Source organism: Candoia aspera, chromosome 2 (assembly GCF_035149785.1).
Source record: "Candoia aspera isolate rCanAsp1 chromosome 2, rCanAsp1.hap2, whole genome shotgun sequence".
NCBI classification, from domain to species: Eukaryota; Metazoa; Chordata; class Lepidosauria; order Squamata; family Boidae; genus Candoia; species Candoia aspera.
This window is the reverse complement of record NC_086154.1, coordinates 203,785,292-203,808,724: the sequence shown is the minus strand read 5'-3', so window position 1 is coordinate 203,808,724 and position 23,433 is coordinate 203,785,292. Positions and strand designations below refer to the sequence as shown.

The window sequence follows — 23,433 nt, the reverse complement described above, 5'->3', positions numbered from 1 at the left end:
AATGTTCTGTGTCATGAACCAGAAGTTCAGACAAGGAGAGAGTGCTGGTGTACACCCATACATAGATGTGCGTACATATAGGAGTGATACAATCAAGGGTTATTAAAATTAGCAAAACTGAAGCAGGTCTTTGTACTTTCATACTGATCATGCTGATAATTTTGTCCCTTCCTGAAGATATCTATTTTGGCACCCAGTGCTGAGGAAATAGCCAACTGGCTATAAAGGATGATGTAATAATTACAAACTTATTCAGTAAATTGAGCTTTATTGTCTAACTGTATGTGAACTAATATCTGTGCTTTTTAGCAATCTCTCCTCTTTAAATGAAAGTACCACCTAACCCATAATCCCACATGGATTGAGGTGGGCAATGCTATGCTATTTAATTAAAAATGAAGAGTTTTCTCCCATTCTTAGGCAAATATTCTTTTTACTATTACTTTACACAAGTTCCTGAGCATTAAAAGTTAGTTCTGAACTCTGATTTGAACTTAGACCAGAGCCATAATATAACCCTTGTGACTCTGGACACTAATAGAGATGATGCAATAAGAACTGATACTAAACTGGCTAAATAGATAATGTGATAGAGAATTGGTTACACTCCTTTAGATACAATTTCTAAATAATTCAGTAGAATTCTTCTATTATTTACTGAGTAAACTGAGATCTAAAGATAGTCTCAATCACTGACTCTTTTTCTTGTTGATTTCATACATGAAGAATAAGGAAGCTTTAATGTAATTTGTAACCAAGGGGACCAATCTACTAATAAAGAACTTGAAAATTAAAATGTCAGTCAAGGTAATTACTATCTGATCATTTGCTAGGCTGTTCATGAAGATTACATTTTAACATCATTCTAATAGCTTGATTATAAAATATGATTTTGTCCATTTAAAGTAGGTCGAGAAAGGGGGGAAAAACAACTCTGATTTATTACATGTTTGAATGCTACCATCCTTATTCAGTGACATTTTTGCAGAACAATTTAACAATTTGAATGTTTTCACATATGTACTATGAATATACCACACAAGAAAAACACGTATAGTCTTAGTGTTCTCTTAATTCACCAGCTAAGCAATTAAATAGGAAAAAATGAATGTTGAAACACTTTAACAGGTATCTCTCGAGAGCGGGGAGGCAGGTTATGTTGTGGGTCTCTTCAGTTAGGGAAGTACATCTGGTGGGGCCAAGGAAAAGAGCCTTCTCCATGGTGGCTCCCTCCCTTTGGAACATCATTCCCCCAGATATAAGATTGGCCCCCTCCTTGCTTCTGTTCTGGAAGGCCCTGAAGATGTGGTTTTGTCAGCGGGCCTGGGGACCCCAAGCTGGTTCAGAGCCAATTAAGTGGCTGATATGAATGGGTTTGCTGCTGCCAGGGGGGGTGTCTATTTTTTTTTTTTTAATGGTTTTTTATGGTTTTTAATTTTGTAAGCCACCCAGAGTCACCGTGTATGAGTTGGGCAGCCTTATAAATTGGTTTTAATAAATAATAAATAAGTCTCTCAAGTTAACCTATACTTTAAGATACAAAGAAAACATTGAAAGGAAGAATTACCTTTTTATGACTTCTGAAATAAGACTCAAACGTCCATTGTATCAGATTCTATACGTTACACATAGGATAAGTGATGCTAACCTATCCTTCACTTTAGGCAGCAAATTGTCTTGGACCAGCACCGAGGAACAACCTAGTATGATCAGTGGACTTCAAATCCTATCAGTCACAGCTAGCACACCTAATGGTAAAAGACTGTGGGAACTCTGATCTGAAATACCAGGTGTGCAGGAAACTGCTTCAGAATATAAACCATGGGCTGGGAAGTAGGTTCAGCAAGGAGTCACATCCTGCAACAGAAAAGCAAGGGCTAGGAGTCACATATGTCAATCCACAGTGCTCTCCAAAAGGAGGAGCAACATAAGAAAGACACTTCTTTTCTGCACTTGCTGACTGGCTTGATTTTGTCCAAGTCCTCAGATGTGCTGCTCCAGATTGCAAGCAACAATGGGGGAGCTCCAAGAGCAGGAGCAGAGTATTCTGCAAGTATGATCAGTCTTATTCTGAAATCCTACCATAGGGTACTTCTGTTCAAATGAGAGTGAGTTGAGAACATGCTAGGTCCACCACCATTCATTGACTGTTCTGGCACCTTTTATTTATTTATTTACTTGACCGATTTATATCCTGCTTTCTCTGGGCTGAGAAAGAGGGTGTGACTGGCCCAAAGTCAACCAATAAATTTCATGGCTCTGGGGAGGACTGAACCTGGCCTCTACAGTCCCAGTCCAACCCCTTCTACATCAACACTTTGGCCCTGGGAAAGGACTGTAAGTTTGGTTCTTGCACTACTCAGCAAAGAAAATAGCCACACTGGATGCATTCACAGAGATATCCTCTTATTTCATTTATTTGTTTGTTTGTTTGATTGATTTATATTATTTATTTATTTATTTATTAGATTTGTATTACCGCCCCTCTCCCCCAGTGGGGGACTCTGGGTGGTTTATATCATTGCACAAGTAATAGAAATATTAAATTCAAAAATGGAGTGACTTGTAGCATCTCTACACATTCCCTACCTATTTTAAAAAGTAGACATTTAAGTATACTTCTTCTTTGGGGGAATCTCTCAAGAATTTACTACTGTCTAGAATTAATATGCAGTTTATTAGTGAAAACAATGGAGAATGAAAATTTCAAATTTTGGTTTTTGGTAATGGTAGATTTTCTAATTTTGGGAACATAATTTTGGGAACATTAAACTTTTCTGTCACTAACAGAAAATATCCATTTCAGTGGTATTCAGTAGGAACCTCTCCTACACTTCCACCTCCATTGTCCCTCTTCTCTCCATGTTTCAGTTCAAGATCAAATAAACAACTTGAAGAATTTGTGACTGAATTTACTTGCTCTCCTTTTCCTTTCTGTCTCTTGTGTCATGTCATTTAGACTGTAAGTCTAAAGGAAGTGTAACTATTGTGGTTTTTATTTGCATGTACCATAGCACATCAGATACATTTATATATGACAATAACTTTGGCTTTGGCTTTAAAAAAAAAAACCCTGAAAAATCTGGTGAGAAAAATATTAAACAAAGGATGTGGTAGTAGACCATGAAGAGCAACATCTTATAATTGGAGCTTTTCCAGAAGACTAACCGTTTTAGTCTACTTCCTCAGAATAATATGGAATCTTATAGGCTGTGGCCCACAAAAGCTTATGCTATAAGATGTTTATTCTACAAGATGTCAGCATATTCTTTACAATGGTGAGGGGGGAACATCTCAGAAACTTCAAAACCACAGCAAAAAAAGCCTTCTGGTTGTCATTCCAACAGAGGAGAATTAGTGCCTCATTTACCTCACATTCTTAAAAGCTTTGAGGTTGCTCTTGAGTTAAGTGCAAATTCCTTCACTACGTACCGCATTAAAAGATTGGCTGGAATCTTGTCATACAACCAGCTAGGTGTTCTTATCAAAGATTTATTCAAAAGATTTGCTGCTATCACTCTTCCAGCTCACTCAAGTAACATAGTCTTAAAACAAGCCTCATGTTATACAACATAGAGTGCTTAGGTCTCTGATTGCTCAAATGATGGTGTTCTGTTCCTGCTAGTCACATGGCAACATGTTCCTAAGATATTGCATTCGTCAAAGAATAATGTTACCCTTGAGCCAAGTTGTGACATCAGTGACACTTGCCAGAAAATTATAGCATAGATCAAATGTGGCATTCAGAGCTGATGGTTTGTAGCTGTCTGGCAATCCCAATTCATGCTGTAGACTTCATAGAAGGAGATTAGTTTCTTTACCCCCTGTTGAAATGATTCAAAAATAGCCATGTCACCAAACCCAAATAAAAAATGAGTGACAGAAGAAAAAGATATTTGAAGCTTGCCCAATCCACTTTGAGTTTATCAGAAAGAGAAGACCCTAAAGGTAAAACTGACACATTTAAAAACTATTTCCAAAAAGCCAAGGTGGAAGAAGAAGAAACTTCTATATTATTAAAGTAAGCATTTAATTTTTAAAAATAAATTATTACTATATTAAATTGTAATGTTTAGCACATAATTGACTTCTCTCTAATCTTTTTGTACAGTTAGTAACACAAACTAGTACATGCTGTTTTACAGGTTTCTGGATTTTTACTGACGTATTTGGTTTTCTTAAGATACTTTGATGTTTGAATCACTTGCATATATTGATATTAATATGTTGATATTTAACTGAGTTAAAATTTGTCATCTCACACTTGATGCCTCCATAGCATATGTTTAATAAAATGAGAGTTCCGGCATACTAATAGAATATGGAACTTACTTGTTCAGCTTTAATTAAATAATTACAAATAAATAACAAATAATTGTTGCCATACAATTGCTTTATTCTAAGACCACATCTAATCTAGAAACAAGACCCATTAATTGTAGTATTCTTATGTCTGAGTAAACATGTATTGAATTGGCCAGTAAATGAGCTAAAATTCATTTGAGATGCAGTTTCATAACTACAGTATTCTATACACAGTCCTGTCTTTCCTATCTTGACATATTTTGTGAGGTAAGAATGAAGATGAAAGAAATTATGAGGAACCTAACTCTATATCTTTGCAGAATACCTGCTTCATCTGGAAACACTGTTTCTATTGAAGGTAGAATATTAGTCCAAGTAAAAGTATACCAATTTCATAATGCTCTACATATCTATTCAGTAGTAAACATTACTGAATTAAATGGGAATTAAGCCAAGGGAGATTGAACTGTGAGTTGCAATTATGAACATTTAGCAGGGAGTAAGTGTGTAGCAGGAAGTAAGTGTGTAATGAATTCAGTAAGGCTTACTTCTGAGTAGACTCTTACAAGTTTACAATAAAATCTTGTCTTTAAAAATGCTATCTTAAAATATACAATATGTAAAACATTAACTTCCAAGTTATCTAACATCAAAGATGTTTGCTGTCCATTTTAGGGAAGTGGAAAGGAACTCAGCAAAGGAAATTTAAACAGAAAATTTTAAAGGTTAGACAAAATAGCTTTTCCTATTCATCAGTGTTTAAGCTACCACATTAGGGATTGGCTCAATTATCTACTGTGGATTTATACTTAAAACAAATTGCTACCTTTAAATACAGGACATGGAGCTATCCTTTAAGAGTTTCGCAGTATTTCCACATATTTGTTCCATCTAATTAGGATGGACTGAATTGAAGGAAACTAGCCATTCATTCTGGGGCAGGCTCACTTGTTTGAGAGTCAAGCCATGTTACCAAGGCGACCATACATTGCTTTGCATTGAAAAGCCAAAATAAGACCACGAACCAAAGTTGTTATGTAGATGTTTTGGTAAAAACAGTGCCATACTTGAATACTTTTAATGTGTTTTTCATGGGGAATGAAAATTTAAATGGAATTACAGATTTCCTCTTTTCTCTTATGTTTCTGGACTTATTTTATTATTTTGGGCAATCACCACAAAAACAAGAACAAGCAACACAAACAAGGAATAGATTAAGAGAATGAAACATATACCCCCAAATGCCACAAATGATTGTGGAGAAAAATGATTCTGTTGGTACTTCTGAACTAGGTCTTTTTCAAAGTGCAAGAACAGTGCCTCTTTTGCTCAGGGTTAAGGTTCCAAATAATGTCATCACCAACTTGAACCCTCCTGTGTTTTCCCAACATTTCTCCCATCTTTTTCCTTTCCAAACAAAAAGTTTGTTGAGGAGAAAAAACAGAAATGTTGAGCAACCCTTCAGCTGGTGGCACAGTACTAAAAGCCCTCAATCTGGAGGTATCCCGCAGATCAAGTGATACCAGATGGCTAGTGTTGGCAGATTTGCAGACACAAGGGGGAGATATTGACATGTTTGAATGAAGCTCAAGTTTTACAGAAGTGCTGATGTCTGCACATGCTTAATTGCCTGGGACGGTTGACTGTCATTGGGGAAAGAAAAATATAAAACTGGGGAGGCTGAAAACAAAAGGAAAACTTGTTAGGAAGTAAGACTATGTTACACGATTTTGTAACTTACTGTTACTGCACAATAGTATCTACTTGCAATCCAAGTAATTCATGAAATATTCAGAACAGAGAAGGGATTTTAAAAAAACCCATTGGATTGTATTCTTACTATTTTAATGATATTTTATCTAATGGTTAATACAGAATTCACCCTGGATGTTCTGCTACTGAATCCAGATTAGAACAGCTTTAAAGAAACTATTTTTGTTTATTTATTATTCTGTTTATGAATGCAGCAATAATGTTATTCTTCTTTATGGATGTAAAAACTTCTGTTGTGCTCAAAATTATCAAAGTGAATAATCTGAAATAAAATCTGAAATAAAATAATAGTCTGTTATATCAAAAGCAAATAAGAACCAGGAAAAAAAACGTACACAATATTTCAGGGACTAAATGTGCTAAACAAGTTGTCATGAGCAAGTTTTCGTTATGCACCTTGATGATTATGTGAGAAGGACCATGAAAATTATTTTATTTTCCAGAAACCCATCAGGAACAATAAGAATGTACAGTCATAGGCACAAGAAGGGGAACTTCAACTTCTAGTAGATCCATTCTGCATTGTCAGTGAAGACTGATGTTAGGAACTATAGTTCAGCAACATCTGGTAGCATAGCCCATTTTCCATTTGTTTCACAGTGTAGCTCACTGTATTTATAGAACAATATATAGATGTAGGATACTTTCTCTGTGAAGAAAGTTAAGAAGGTGTTTGCTGAAGCACAACATCCTTTGTCAAACCAGATCTGGAAAACTGTAGCTTAAAGATCATAGCTCTTCTAAGTAGAATCTAATGTAGGAAAATTATTTTCACAAAGGCTTTTATTTAGGCCATTTTATAATGGGGCAAGGAAAGGACTTGTTATTTTCTTAGAACATGGATTGTTCTCTTAGCAGTCTGAGAAGAAAAGCGTTGTCTCCTTTACAGTTTTGATTTGCTTTTCAGAAAATGGACAGATCTATTGGCTCAAACCGGCGGGCCATAGTAATCTGCGATGCTCATCACTTGAAGAAATTTTGGGAAAGAATAATTGAAACATGCACCAAGCAAAAAGAAGATGAAGATTCTCGGTTACACCGAAGTGCTTTAAATAAGTGAGTGATTTTATCTGCCTTGAATTCAATCTGCTTAGCAAAGATGCATCACAGGTTTCAAACTGGATACATCTAATATTTTTATTCAGTTTGAGTTCAACTGAGCAATACACTTCAGAAACAGAACAAACTGCCCAAGAAAGGCAGAATTTCATTCCTGGGAGAGCTGGACAAGTATATCTTTGGGATGCTTTACATACAAGATACACTAGCCTAAAGGCAGACAGTGGAATTGCTGATATACTATCCTTTCCTCAAAGCTATCATCTCTTGATTCATTTATCCACACCGATGATCCTTTCTGTATTTCTGCAAGGCATCACCATCCATCCTATGATTTTTTGGTCATCTGGAGGATGGCAACATTAAAATAATGTTGTCCTATTACTTCATGAAGGAAATGCGCAGATTTCCAAGATAAGCTTAGCTAAATAAAAGCACATAAATGACATTAGATATTAATGTATCTGAGGGTCCCCTCCACAAGTACGTTCCAAGCAGATTTGCTGCAACTAGCAAAGGGTTACTTTTATTTCACAGACATGATGACTTGAGCCAGAGAATAGAAATGCCAATTATATTGCCAATCCAGTGAGTTAAAGTGGTGATACAGACTATATTTAGAGTAAGCTCCGCTAAGTTAAATGGGGCCAACTCCCAAAGAGATATGCATAGGTTTACTCTTAGCTACTGTAATGTAGTTATGCGTACCTCATGTCTGCAACACTTAGGGCAATTCCATACCACTGCTTTCTACCACTTTGGTAACTGGTCCACATCTGATTGACCTCATGTTGTTGTCTGCACTCAGGAAGTAAGTTGATTTATTTTGGACTCTGCTTCTATTTATTACAAATAGCAGCAAAGCTGCTATTTTCCTTTGAAACACTAAGCTTTGTAGAACTCATGTGCAAATTGTTTTGCTGTTGGCAGGAACTCTTGGCTCCCTTCATGTCGTAGTTTCTGGAATCAAGCCAGCCATCATCCTCTCTTCCCTCTCCCCAGATTCACTGTGCTATTCCTGGAGCTTTTCTCCTCTTGTATGTTTAAAACCTATCTCCACTCTCTCCCAATCCAGCCACAACCACAACACTTAACTAGGATCACAACTATGGGAAGATGCCTGGTTATGAAATTGCTAATATGCTAGCATTTTACATTCACAAATCACCAGGGTTTTTTAAGTGCTACTGAGGGATGGCTGCAGGGTAGCTTGGGAGCCACAGAAGGACTTCCATGCATTTTTTACAATCCATTTCCCCCTCTATACTTTGCCTCTCACATTTTGGGGCAGTTCATCAGAAAAATGCATACAAATATTGATACTGAAAAATATGGATGGGAAGAGGATGTCACCATGTATTTTGTATTCATTTCTGTGGAATGGAACTATAAAGTGTTTGTAATTCCACAACCGGGGGTGGCACAGGGAGAGGAAAATAGATTGTACCAATCGAAGTGAATATTTGTAGCTCAGGGATGAACTGTGGAGTCCTTGGTGCTCTCTGAGCCTTGTGTTTTTTCCTGCAGATGTTTCATTGCCAGACTAGGCACATCTTCAGTGCAAAGAGGGAGTGGGCCTTGCTCTCAGTTTATATACTGTGGCTTGCCCTGCTTGTGTTGGTAGGGGTGTTGTTCTCTCCTTGGGAGTTCTTTGATTGGGCTGTTGTTTGCTGCTTGGTTGATTGCCTGAGTTAATAGTTCCTTGATTAGGGTGTATTGTGCTGTTTGACGGTTCATCTAGTGTTAATCCTGGTGTTAATCTTTGCATATCTGGGTGTTGATTGCTGGCAAGGGAGTGTACTTGAGAACAAGGCCCACTCCCTCTTTGCACTGAAGATGTTGCCTAGTCTGGCAATGAAATGTCTGCAAGAAAATAACAAGGCTCAGAGAGCACCAAGGACTCTACAAAATAGATTGTATACAACTCTTGGCTGAAGGGAGAAAAAGTAAGTATTAGTTGTCTTATGGTCTTCTTTCCATGCCTCAAAGTCATTAGGGGTGAAGTTAATCCTGGATTAATTTCAGACTGCTGTGTGAAGGATTGTGGGATGGGAATACTGGTGATGGGCTCATCCTTAAATTTGATTTTCTTTGGAAGAAAGTTGTAAATATAAAATAATTCTGCTTAAAATATTATGACAAATTATCTAACAACTTTTACTCCTACATAAAATCCAGGGAGATAGCTGACTATCTAAAATGGTGCTAATTTATCTTAATTCAAAATTCAGTTCTCTGGCCCTCTTATGTGCCTATTAAACAAATGTTGCCTATGGTTGCATACTTTGTTCCTTATATCATCTCTAATTAAAAAGTAAAAACATATTCCTCTTTCAGATATTTACTAGCTCAGCCTTTCCCAACTTGATACCCTTAAATATGATGAGTTTATAACACTACCATTCCCATTCTGGTATGTATGGGAATTGTGTCCAACACTTCTGGAGGATGCTAGCCATTCAAAATATCAGCCTGTTATAAGCAACTCCCAGGGCAATTTAGCACTTATGATTATCTAACAAAGAAATATGTCAGCCTGATCTGACAAGGTTAAACAGCTTTCTTTTACTTAGAGTCCAATCTTAGAATCACAGAATTGGAAGGCCCTTTGGAGATTATTTAGTCTAATCTTCATTTTCTGTACATTAGATTTTAGCTTTATCTCTAAAGCAGTATATCTCAACCTTGACAACTTTTAAGATGTCTGGACTTCAACTCCCTATTTTGTGCGGCTGGGGAATTCTGGGAACTGAAGTCCAGACATCTTAAAGTTGCCAAGGTTGAGAAACATTGCTCTAAAGTATTAAAGTCCTTGCTTTCATTATCTATTGGAAACGTATTTTTACAGTAAGGATGCAAACCAGCTGTTAATAGCAAACAATTTATTAGTAGAGCTAGATAAGCTGGTTCATTCATGGACCCACATAACTAACTAACACTAGCATATCCCTGAAATAGCTTAGATTGCTGTGCTTAGTGCTGCTCCTCCTTTATTCAGGCAGGATAGAGGAGGAGAAAATGTTCTGTATATCTCACCATGGTCTTCCTAACTTTCAGATTTGCAAACTTCTCATCCAGTTCCAAGTGCCATCAACGTGCTTGCTCTTAACAAGATGCAATAAAACAATGGCAGCTACTGGAGGTGCAGCTCCACCACCAAAGGTCTTTTCCCACCATTGAGTTCAAGTGTTAAACACCCATCCTTGAGCCAGCAGAAAACTACACTGATATTTGCTGTCACTGTAGCCAATCCCTCCTCTACGGTTTTGTTTTTTTTTGTACTGTCTTAATGACATATAATTCGGCTGAGATTATGCATATGCAGCACATGATCACCAAAGCAATTGGTTGATTCCCCCATCTTTGCTGTTTTCTGTCTTCTACACTTCCAGCAGGGAAAATACCTGCCAATCACAGAGCTGCAGCAGGAATGGGGTGGATCTGGGCACAGGACTCTGTAGTCTCCACACTCCTTCCTGCATCTTTCCTTCTAAACCATTTTCTGTTGTAGCCTGAGCTGAATAACATTTCTAAAAAAGAGAGATCAGGTTCATGAAGGGAATTAAGTCACAAACAGCATTATTTACTTAGGATCTCTTTCCCCTTCCTTTAATTTCTTGGCAACAAACTCCAAATATTTCTTCATGCTCTGTTTAGGAGGCAATGAACAGGGAGCTGGTCTCATCATGTTTACTACTACTAAATAGATCCAGCATGTTTACTAGTCAGAGTCACACCATTTTAATATTTCAGCCTTGCACTAAACTGATGAAGGCCAGAGAGGTAAAATTTCTGAACAGCCTAGCACCGTTGTACCATCCTGAAACCTCTTTAGGGAGACAACAGCAGGATGGCAGTAGATGAGGTTGACACGTGACCAGAGGGAACAGGCTGGGCTCTGATTTCATTCACTCTTGATCACTTGACTTTGCCTCTGATGTAACGGATGAAGTATAGTAGATGTTATACATCTGCTGTCTGAATCCTTCCCAAAGTACAAAACTACATCTTGATTCTCTGGATGCTCCCCTTGTTCTGTAGCTAGCTAACCACAGAAACTGTTATGCAAACACTAGATTAACAGTGGTACAGCTAAGGATAACTTTTTTTAAGAAACTTTATTAAATTTCAGAATATAAGTAAAACATACAAGAATAGAAAGAGATTGAAGAAGGAAAGAATGAAAGAAAAACAAACTTAAAGGTGCAGAAATAAAAAGACAGAAAAAAAGAGCAACTTCTGACCATCTTCAGCACAGACACAAACATAAAAATATATTAACCTTTTGTTCTGTTTTAACTATAAAACACATTATTTCTATATTCTTATACAATCCTAATTATCAAATTCCAAAAACTTCATCTTTTTCAGTTTCAAGCAAAAAGTCCAAAAGTGGTTTCCAAGTAGAAACAGACAAATGATATTCTTTAATCAATGCAGTCAATTTCGCCATCTCTGCCAGCTCCAGTAATTTCACCATCCATTCTTCCACTATAGGAATTTGTAAGTCCTTTCACATTTGTGCATATAAAAGTCTTGCTGCCGTTATCATATACAAAAAAAAGTTCCAGATTTTCTTTCAAACTGTTTATCCATCAAAGCTAAAAGAAAAACTTCTGGCTTCAACTGTATGTTGACCTTAAGGATCCTTTGAATTAAAGTACATATCTGGCCCCAATAAGTCTTAGAGATAAGGATAAGGCTGTATCACTTGTCGGCTGGGGGTGAGATAACATCACATCATGGGGACCCAGAAGAAAAAAGAAGTTGCCAGGACATCTTTTGTACCATGAGGTACAAGAGGGAGAAGGAGTACCAAATAATACTATGACAGGTATTACAACCTCAATAGTTCTTTCTATTTCTGTTTCTCAAAGCTACTTCCTTCAGCAAAGGATCGTTACCTTGTCATGGTGCTGGAGCTTGAGCACCTCAATGATGCCATGAGCTAAACCGTGAAGGGCCACCCAAGACGGGAAGGTCATGACAGAGAGGTCAGACTAAATGCGATCCCTAGGGAAGGTAATGGCAACCCACCCCAATATTCTTGCCGTGAAAACTAAATGGATCAGTACAACCAGAGATACGTCGGTATACCATCGGAAGATGAGACCCCCAGGTCGGAAGATGGTCAAAATGCTACTGGGGAGGAACAGAAGATGAGTTCAACTAGCCCCAGACGTGATGACGCAGCTAGCTCAAAGCCGAAAGGACGGCTAGTGGCCGACGGTGCTGGTGGTGAACGGCGAATCCGATGTTCTAAGGATCAATACACCACTGGAACCTGGAATGTAAGATCTATGAGCCAGGGCAAATTGGATGTGGTTATTGGTGAGATGTCAAGACTAAAGATAGACATTTTGGGCGTCAGTGAACTGAAATGGACTGAAATGGGCCACTTCACATCAAATGACCACCAGATCTATTACTGTGGACAAGAGGACCACAGAAGAAATGGCGTAGCCTTCATAGTTAATAGTAACGTGGCTAAAGCAGTGCTTGGATACAATCCAACAAACAATAGAATGATCTCAATTCGAATTCAGGGCAAGCCATCTAACATCACAGTGATCCAATATACGCCCCAACCACAGATGCTGAAGAAGCTGAAGTAGAGCAGTTCTATGAGGATCTGCAGCACCTGTTGGACAACATGCCTAAAAGAGATGTTATTTTCATCACAGGAGACTGGAATGCTAAGGTGGGCAGTCAAATGACACCTGGAATTACAGGTAAGCATGGCCTGAGAGAACAAAACGAAGAAGGACATAGGCTGATAGAATTTTGCCAAGACAACTCACTCTGCATAACAAACACTCTCTTCCAACAACCTAAGAGACAGCTTTATACATAGACTTCACCAGATGGACAACACCGAAATCAGATTGATTACATCCTTTGCAACCAAAGGTGGCGGACATCTATACAGTCGGTAAAAACAAGACCTGGAGCTGACTGTAGTTCAGATCACGAACTTCTTCTTGCACAATTTAGGATCAGACTAAAGAGATTAGAGAAGACCCACAGATCAGCTAGATATGAGCTCACTAATATTCCTAAGGAATATGCAGTGGGGGTGAAGAATAGATTTAAGGGACTGGACTTAGAAGATAGGGTCCTGGAAGAACTCTGGACAGAAGTTTGCAACATTGTTCAGGAGGCGGCAACAAAATACATCCCAAAGAAAGAGAAAACCAAGAAGGCAAAATGGCTGTCTGCTGAGACACTAGAAGTAGCCCAAGAAAGAAGGAAAGCAAAAGGCAACAGTGATAGGGGGAGATATGCCCAATTAAATGCAAAATTCCAGAGGTTAGCCAGAAGAGATAAGGAATTATTTTTAAACAAGCAATGCGCGGAGGTGGAAGAAGGCAATAGAATAGGAAGGCCAAGAGACCTCTTCCAGAAAATTAGAAACATCAGAGGTAAATTCCAGGCAAAAATGGGCATGATCAAAAACAAAGATGGCAAGAACCTAAGAGAAGAAGAGATCAAGAAAAGGTGGCAAGAATATACAGAAGACCTGTATAGGAAGGATAACAATATCGGGGATAGCTTTGACGGTGTGGTCAGTGAGCTAGAGCCAGACATCCTGAAGAGTGAGGTTGAATGGGCCTTAAGAAGCACTGCTAATAACAAGGCAGCAGGAGACAACGGCATCCCAGCTGAACTGTTCAAAATATTGCAAGATGATGCTGTCAAGGTAATGCATGCTATATGCCAGTAAATTTGGAAAACACAAGAATAGCCATCAGACTGGAAAAAATCAACTTATATCCCCATACCAAAAAAGGGAAACACTAAAGAATGTTCAAATTATCGAACAGTGGCACTCATTTCACATGCCAGTAAGGTAATGCTCAAGATCCTGCAAGGTAGACTTCAGCAGTTCATGGAGCGAGAATTGCCAGATGTGCAAGCTGGGTTTAGAAAAGGCAGAGGAACTAGGGTCCAAATCGCCAATATCCGCTGGATAATGGAAAAAGCCAGGGAGTTTCAGAAAAACATCTATTTGTGTTTTATTGACTATTCTAAAGCCTTTGACTGTGTGGACCATAACAAACTGTGGCAAGTTCTTAGTGGTATGGGGATACCAAGTCATCTTGTCTGCCTCCTGAAGAATCTGTATAACAACCAAGTAGCAACAGTAAGAACAGACCATGGAACAACAGACTGGTTTAAGATTGGGAAAGGAGTATGGCAGGGCTGTATACTCTCACCCTACCTATTCAACTTGTACACAGAACACATCATGCGACATGCTGGGCTTGAGGAATCCAAGGCTGGAGTTAAAATCACTGGAGGAAACATTAACCATCTCAGATATGCAGATGATACCACTTTGATGGCTGAAAGCGAAGAGGAACTGAGGAGCCTTGTGATGAAGGTGAAAGAAGAAAGTGCAAAAGCTGGTTTGCAGCTAAACCTCAAAAAAACCAAGATGATGGCAACCAGCTTGATTGATAACTGGCAAATAGAGGGAGAAAACGTAGAAGCAGTGAAAGACTTTGTATTTCTAGGTGCGAAGATTACTGCAGATGCTGACTGCAGTCAGGAAATCAGAAGACGCTTAATCCTTGGGAGAAGAGCAATGACAAATCTCGATAAAATAGTTAAGAGCAGAGACATCACACTGATAACAAAGGGCCGCATAGTTAAAGCAATGGTGTTCCCCGCAGTAACATATGGCTGCGAGAGCTGGACCATAAGGAAGGCTGAGAGAAGGAAGATAGATGCTTTGGAACTGTGGTGTTGGAGGAAAATTCTGAGAGTACCTTGGACTGCAAGAAGATCAAACCAGTCCATCCTCCAGGAAATAAAGCCACTTGAGGGAATGATATTAAAGGCAAAACTGAAATACTTTGGCCACATAATGAGAAGACAGGACACCCTGGAGAAGATGCTGATGCTGGGGAGAGTGGAGGGCAAAAGGAAGAGGGGCCGACCAAGGGCAAGGTGGATGGATGATATTCTAGAGGTGGCAGACTCGTCCTTGGGGGAGCTGGGGGTGTTGACGACCGACAGGAAGCTCTGGCGTGGGCTGGTCCATGAAGTCACGAAGAGTTGGAAGCGACTAAGTGAATAAACAACAACATGTAGCTAGGCTTTAGTTTCTTGTGATCAAAAGCTTCCCAGTTATTCAGTTCAAGGTCATGGGAAGCTCTGCACAAGAGTTCTCAATGAAGATGACGAGTTTTCCCCAACTGCTGAGGTGAATGAAACAGCTATTTGTATGTCGAGCTGAAAGCCACAATGGATTAGGAAGAAATCACTGGTCACGTTGGATAGAATAAGAATAAACAAGGCCATTGTTTTTTTAAAAAAATATATCAATTCCCATCCAAAATTTCAGTGGCTGCTAAATAACGCCCATCAGCTCCATTCACCAATCTTTGGTTAGTCCTCAAAAGTATACTTCGAACTGGGCAGATGAAAGTCTTAGTGTCTCCTGGGATTGTATAGTTAGTAAGGAATATTTGAGAAGGGAAAATGAAAGAGTGTGGTTTGAATTAAAAAATATTAACTGATTAGACTGGTATTTGAGAATACCACATTTGCTACAAGGCAGATCAAAGGCCAAACTATGTGTACTGAGACATTAAATGAATCAATCAACAGAACAAATAGCTATATTTAGCAATTATAACAGCCCTCTGCAGAAGTTCAGACAGCACATTTGAGGTTAGAAGTGCATTGGGGTCTGTGCACACAGGGTCTCTGAAGACCTTTGCATATAGCGCATAGGAGTCTGAAGTGGGTTTAATGTGCCTGTGCAATAGCTAAACTTCCAATTTCAAGGAAGCTTGTATGTTCAGCCAAAGGCACTTATAATTCCTCAGCAGACCTTTATTTTCAAACCACAGAGTCCTACTAAAACTCTGCAGCAGGGACAAACAACCTTTTCAGCCTGGTAAGCACAATCGGAATTATGAGAACATGTCATGAATTCCCTCACAAAAGGCTGCCAAGGGAGCCTTGTTCTTCACAAAACAGCTGTCATGTTGGGTATGGGCAATCATAAAACACTGATTTACCAAAAAATAAAATGATGAGGCTGTTTTCTGCTACTCCCTATAGTTCAACAGGATGTTCTCTACCACCTCTGTTTATGTTATGCCTTTTTCCCAGGCAACCAACCACACTTTCAAACAAACCACCAAGCTGCAATCAGGGATGTGCAAAACTCACATCCCTCAAAATTCTGGGGCCAGTTCACTAGTTTCTAGAAGTAAATCCCCTGAACCAGAAGCAATTTGAGGTGTCCCAGACATGATGTTCCAGAGGAAACAGGCTTCTTTCAAGGCCAGACCACGTGGGGACCTCTTCCACCTGTTCCAATTTGGAGGGTTTACTTCAGCATGGTCTAGACGGAAACAGATCATTCTACCTCCAAATCTGAGTTTTTGAACATTCCTAGCTGCACAACCATCCACCAATTTTCATTTATAAAAGTAGCTTTGGGTGCATGTGAAGTCCAGAAACATTCTTGTAAATAAATATGATGTTAGATTCTGGCACTTTGCTTTCAAACATGTCAGTTTCCTGTGTTCTTTTGGGGTTGGGTTTTTTATTTAATTAAAAGCAGATCTTATATTTCATCCAGGCAGGATATGGAGCCTGCATAGTGCCAAAGCAAGTATTTCTTGCTTTGGCATCATACTGCTTACCTCTGTCTTACATAAAGAGGTACAATGGGAATGGAGGTTTTTGTTTACTCTCTTCCCAATATAATTTTACCTCAGTGTATGCAAGGCAAATGGTTGCAAAGGACTCATGTGATACCTCATCCTAGGCCTAAAATATTGTCTATTTTATGTCCAGAGTTCAGGTGGAAAACTAACCTGGCAAGAACTGCTTCATCCTTATTATTATGTACCACAGTAGTTGCTTAGCCTAGTGTTTCTTTTCTCATCACAATTTCAAACATATGTATGATCATCACTATTGAAAGAATATTGGGTACCTTGCCAAAAAGCATGTTTTGCTGCAATGAAGTGCCAATCTATTCCTACACGCACTGAAAATCTCAGATGCACAGCCAAATTCCAGGGATTAGGTGCACAGAAGTTCTGATCCCTCCATCCCGTCATGTGGAATGCTTCCATCCAGATTGGTCCTCTGCCAACCCATTGGAGAGCAGTGGCTAATGGGCAATGCCAAATATATGAGTGTTTATAGTGAGTAGGAATCTTTCCCTTTCACTAAGACCTTTTCTGTACACAAGGAACACATTAATAGCCCAAGCAGGTATGTGGGAAGTTGCCATATCAATACTTTGATAAAAATACATTTTCCTGATTCAAATGAGTGCATATAGTTTACATGATTTTCTTTTTTGTTTTGTTTTGCCGATGCAGTGCCATAAACAGAGTTTGCTTCCCCAAGTTTCCTTGATGTCATTTCCAATACGTGCACATTAATTTTTCCTATGAGACAGCCCTGGATTGATTCTTCATCCAGAGAATACCCTAAGGAGAAGCAGCATGTATCTCTAATGACAGCATTTTCCCAGTTGTTTGACTCCCCTGGAATTTAGCAATGTCACCAAGCTTCATTCTGATGATGAGTTATGCCATTAGTATTCTCCGTTTATCCCAAGCAGAAGGCCAGAGAGATACCTATGCTAAATTAACACATGACAAGTGCATTGGTGATAAAAGAAAAGGGACAGCATTAGCACTACACTAAAGAACTAGTCTTCAAAAACATTTAGTTAAAGACTCACTGAATGTCTGTTCCTTCTTCCCAGGCTCCGACATGAATGGACTCTAAGACTGGAAAATCAAATTAAGATGCTTCAGAAGAACAGTGAAAATGGCAAAGTGCAGGATAGCCTGTCTCCAATTGAAACTTTTTAGCCAATATATAAAATATATGGCCAGACTTGATTTTGATCCTTGATGTTTCATTATGAATGTGAACAGAAATTCAGTTGCCATCTAAATGAGCGATTAAGATACAACATGGATGCTTTTTGCAAACTTTTTATCAGATAACAGCCCCCAAAAAAGGATTCAGTTGAATATTGGTCATAACTATTACGTGTATTACTAAGTTTCATCTGCAGTCTTATCTACTTATATTTGACAGGTGACAGCACGGTAGTCTTTAACTGGGGAAAACTGTTCTTTATTATGCCAATTATCAATGAATGTAGTGGTTAACTTTGGCTAATATAGTTACTTATGCATCTTGAAATGTCAAATGCTTTGGTATTCTTGAGGCTGAAACAACATCGGTTTTATGAAACTAACAGTCTTCTGACAGGGATGCATCAGAGTAATAAAACTTCTTCCAGAATTTATTTTTCCCCAAGTTGAATTCAATCTCAGCTCTCAAATATATCAGTTTAAAAAAAACATGGAAAGATATATCTGTTTTGCCCAACTGTAATTTAAAATATTAAGATTCCCCATTCTGCACATTCTTATCTGTAAATGGACAATAAAAGTGACCCTTTTTTGTATTTTGGCTTGTCAGGATGGTATGTAGCATCACATCCATTAATTAAAAAAAAAAAAAATTTTCAGTGTAACCCTATCTATGCCTACCAAATAAACTCAAATATGTTCCCATTAGACTGCTGCAGGCTCACGTAAATTTGCATAGGATTGTAGCCTTAGTGCTAAATCCAATATTATGTGTTTATTTACAGTCATAAACCAAAATTTGACATAAAATATCGACAGCAACCTCTGAACCAAAACATTAAATACAAAGGATGTAGTTAATACCTTCTAATTTGGGACAATATAACAAACCTTGCTTATATCCCAAGTTTCCTTACTGCAATCACAACTGAGCAACATTTTGCCTAGGGTTGCAGCCTTAGTGCTAAATCCATTATTATGTGAGCAAGCTTCCGTTCCTAATGGGACTCTATACTTCTGCTCCTGCAGCCTTCCACTCATCTCCCTCTGGAGCAGATCCGGGATCATGTTGTGGGTTGCAGTGTAGAAAGGGATTGTATTCTGCCACTGACCACAGAGGTCTACTCACTTACTAGCACTAAGGTTAACTGAACACAGAGGAATTGACTTTTCAGGAAACAGGTACAGGAATGATTAAATACAACTTTAAATTTTTAAAAATAATTTTATTAAAAGTTTAAAAAATGAAAGTAAAAACTAATACAAACTGTAAAGTAAGAAAGAAAAAAGAAAAAGAAAGAAATCAAAGAGAAAGCTAAAAGTGAAAGAAAGAAGAAGTAAAAGAAAAGTAGAAAAGGAAGGAAGGAAGGAAGGAAGGAAGGAAGGAAGGAAGGAAGGAAGGAAGGAAGGAAAGAAGGGCTTCCAATCTTCTTTACAGCAGCTGTAAGTACAATTATAAATTTACCTCTTTCTCTAAAGTTACACCATGACTCTCTTCTTTTTATAATCTATCCTGTCTAATGATTAAAACCATAAATCGTAAGTTCATTTTTTTCTGTTTTATGCAAAAAGTCCATAAGGGGTTTCCAGTCAGCAACAAACGTAGATATTGTTTTTTCTCTAATCAAAGAAGTCAATTTGGCCATTTCCGCAAGTTCCATCATCTTCACCAACCATTCCTCCCTTGTAGGTATTGCCAAATCTTTCCATCTTTGTGCATACAATAATCTCGCTGTGGTTATCATATACAAAAACAAAGTTCCATGACTTTTTTCCAACTATTTGTTCATCAGTCCCAAGAGGAAGACTTCTAGTCTCAATTGTATAGTGTCACGAGTGCACTGCCATGGGGCAAATGCATGGCAGCGCACACATGACAACAGATAGCCTCAAGTAGAGAGAGGAAAAGGAGAAGTAGTTAGAAAAACAAAAGAAAGCAATAGCCTGGAAATATCCTACCTGAGAGGAGCCAGCACTCGACCATCAACGCCATTGTCCCGACAACGAGCAGGGCAGGAACAGGTAGGGTGTGGTTGAGACATGCGCAGTCATGGCTCGATCACAACCAAATAAGGAAATCCGGAGAAGGGGTGGAGCAAGGGTGGGGGGGAGGAACTCTGGCGGGAACGAGGGGATATATTTGAAATCTGTAACAGGCTACGCTACTCTCAGCTTTTTACTGGACAAGTACCTATCTAAATAAACCCGGAACCTGGTTGCTCGAAGCAGCGTCTGTGCGTTATTTATAATAGGACAATCGTTACATATAGTCATCTTTAAAATCCTCTGAATCAGTGTATGTATTTGAATCCAAAATTTTCTAGCTGTTTTACACATCCACCAAGCATGATAAAACGTCTCTTCTTGTTGTTCACATTTCCCACATAAATTTAAAATGCCTTTATACATTCTAGACAATTTATCTGGTGTCATATAGCAAAGGTACATCATTTTATAAAAATTATCATAATGTAAATTTCAGTCCTTTCATCTACATATTCTCCTACTGTTGTAACCAAAGTTTTTAGCCCATTTTCTCATACATTCTTTTACTTGCTCTTCTTCTGTTTCAAATTTCAGTAAAGGTTTACACATTTTGGCAATAATATATTCATCATTTGCACACAATTCTGTTTCAAACTCAGTCTTACTATGTCCAAAACCAAAAGTTCTTTTATCTACTTTAATTCTTTCTAATAATTGAACATAGGAAAACCACTGACAAGTATATCCTTCTAATGACAAATCTTCTCTTGAATTCATTTTACATTCTCCTTGAGAAAATTCTAAGATGTCACCAAAGGTTAACCATTTATGTTTAATTATCATTTCTCTTCTATAATATGCTTCTTGTGTTGAGAGCCACAAAGGTATTTTTGCACACAACCTAGATTTATATCTATTCCATATACTCAGTATGGCATGTTTAACACAGTGGTTTTTAAAATCTACATTATCCTTAACTTTATCATACCATAAATAACCATGCTACCCAAATCTCAAATCATGTCCTTCTAACTCCAATAATCTTCTGTTTCTCAGCATAATCCACTCTTTCATCTAAACTAAGAAACAAGCTGAAAAGTGTAATTTCAAGTCAGGTAAACCCAATCCTCCTCTTTCTTTAGCATCTTGTAACACCTCATATTTGACTTGTGGTTTTTCCCCTGCCACACAAATCTAGGTATATCTTTCTGCCATTGTTTAACTGGTACATCAGTTGTCAAAAAAGGTATTGCTGAAACAAACAAACAAAAAATACATTCTAGGCAAAACATTCATCTTAATCACAGAAATTCTCCCCAACAATGACAATTCTAATTTCTCCCATCTTAACATATCTTTTTTAACTTCATTCCATGACTTAACATAATTGTTTTGGAATGACATACAATTCACATTTGTCAAATTAACAGCCAAATGTTTTACCATCTTCTCAATCTTAAAACTGGTTTTGTTCATCAATTCTGTTTGATCTTGTATCTTCATATTTTTTATTAACATCTTTGTCTTCTGTTTATTAATCTTAAAACTAGCTAATGCACCAAATTCTTTCAGTTTTCCCATTAATAGCTCAATCTCTTTTAAATGATCTTCCAAAACCAACACCAAATCATCTGCAAAAGCTCTCAACTTGGAAGTCTCTTTCTTAATTTTTACACCCATTATTCTCTTCTCCTATTCTCTATTCAGAACTTCAAGAACCAAAATAAACAAAAGAAGGGACAGTGGGCAGCCTTCCCTTGTTCCTTTTTATATCTCACATGGTTTTGATAAGTCTCTATAAACAATAATTTGTGCTTTCTATGAAGTATAAATCGACTTTACCCGAATTTTATAAAATTCTCTCCAAAATTCGTATCTTCCAAAACTTTAAATAAAAAGGCCAATTCAAATTGTCAAAAGCTTTCTCTGCATCTAAATAAATTAATACAGCTTGTTTTTCAATACTGTTCCAAGTATTCTAGAATATCCAGCACAGTTCTGACATTATCTTTTAACTGTCTTTTAGGTAAAAATCTACATTATTCTTCATGAATAAATTCTTGCAAAATTATTTTCAGTCTATCTGCTAGGATTGTTGTGACAACTTATAATCATTATTCAGTAATAAAATTGATCTAAGTTTCTTGTTAAAGTCAAATCTTGCCCCTCTTTAGGTATTAGAGCTATATTAGCTTCTTTCCAAGTCTGTGGCATCTTTTCTCCCCGTAATCATATTTTGTAAAGGTCATAAAAGTATCCTCAAAACATTTATAACAAGAACCTGGTAATCCATCTGGCCCAGGCACGTTTCCTGGTTTAATCTTTTTTATAGCTTCACGAAGTTCCCTTATTGTTATAGGTCCTTTCATAATCTGTTTCTGTTCCTCTGTAATCCTTGGTAAATTTTATTTCTTTTGGTATTCATCTATTTTCTCCAGGGAAATGTCTTGTCCATTATAGAAGCTGGAATAATATTGATGAAATGTTTTTTGCATAGCCATATTATCTGTTAATACAGTATCTCCCTTTTGTAGTTTCAATGTCATTTACTTTTCTTTTCATAATTTATATGTTAACCATTTCCCTGATTTGTTTGCAAACTTGTTTTGCTTTACATAGTTCATTTTTATTTCCATTTCTCTTACTTTTAACAAAGATAACTGTCATTGTAAAAGCTTAATTTGTTGATAAATACTCATCTTCTCTGGAAATTTCTTTAATTCTTCTTTTCTTTTTTTCTCATCCAAAATAGCTTGTGTTTTCTCTTGCCTCTTCTTTTTCAGTTCACTATTGTGTTGTATGAAATAATCTCTGATAAAAGCTTTCTTTGCATCCCAAACCATTCTTAAATCAGCACCTTTATCTAAATTATTTTCAAAGAATTCTTTTAATTTCTTTTTACAATCCTCCATGATTGCTTCTTTCTGTAGCAACATTTTCCTTTATAAACTAAACTCACAGGATTATGATCTGAAAAAGTCTTTGGTAGTATCTCTATTTTATGAACCTTAGTAACCAAATTCTTCAAAATCCAAATCATATCTATTCTTGAAAAGGATCTTTGTCTTTCAGAAAAGTAGGTAAACTCTCTTGAATTGCCATTTTTCTGTCTCCATATATCAACCAGCCCTAAATTGTCCATCAAATCAAAGAAAACTTTTGATAATTTGCCTTGAGTAATGTTAATATTTTCCTCAGAATTTCTATCCAGTTGTGGGGAGATCACTTCATTCCAATCCCGCATCAAACACCAATTTTCATAAGAAAAACCCATTAGTCTCTCCGTAAATCCTTTATAGAACAGTACTTTATCCTCATTTGCAGCATAAATTCCCAGTATCAGAGTTTTAGTCCCATGCAAATTAACTTCCACTCCAACAAATCAATACAAACGCACCAATGTGGGATGTGATGTATCTCAGGCATCATCCTGGGTGCAGTA

General features: G+C 37.5%; 1 protein-coding gene across 1 annotated transcript; it reads left to right on the top strand.

The window, feature by feature from the left end:
• Positions 1-6,988: 6,988 nt before the first annotated feature.
• Positions 6,989-17,993, top strand: LOC134492560 (protein FAM240B-like). The gene is made up of 2 exons (XM_063296716.1): positions 6,989-7,134; positions 17,885-17,993. The coding sequence occupies exons 1-2, from the start codon at positions 6,989-6,991 to the stop codon at positions 17,991-17,993; spliced, it is 255 nt and encodes an 84-aa protein (XP_063152786.1).
• Positions 17,994-23,433: the final 5,440 nt, after the last annotated feature.

Bases quoted from the DNA above. Each gene is read 5' to 3' on its own strand.
- LOC134492560 (XM_063296716.1), top strand. From the start codon at position 6,989: ATGGACAGATCTATTGGCTCAAACCGGCGGGCCATAGTAATCTGCGAT. The intron at 7,135-17,884 runs GTGAGTGATTTT...CCTTCTTCCCAG, and splicing joins CACCGAAGTGCTTTAAATAA to GCTCCGACATGAATGGACTC.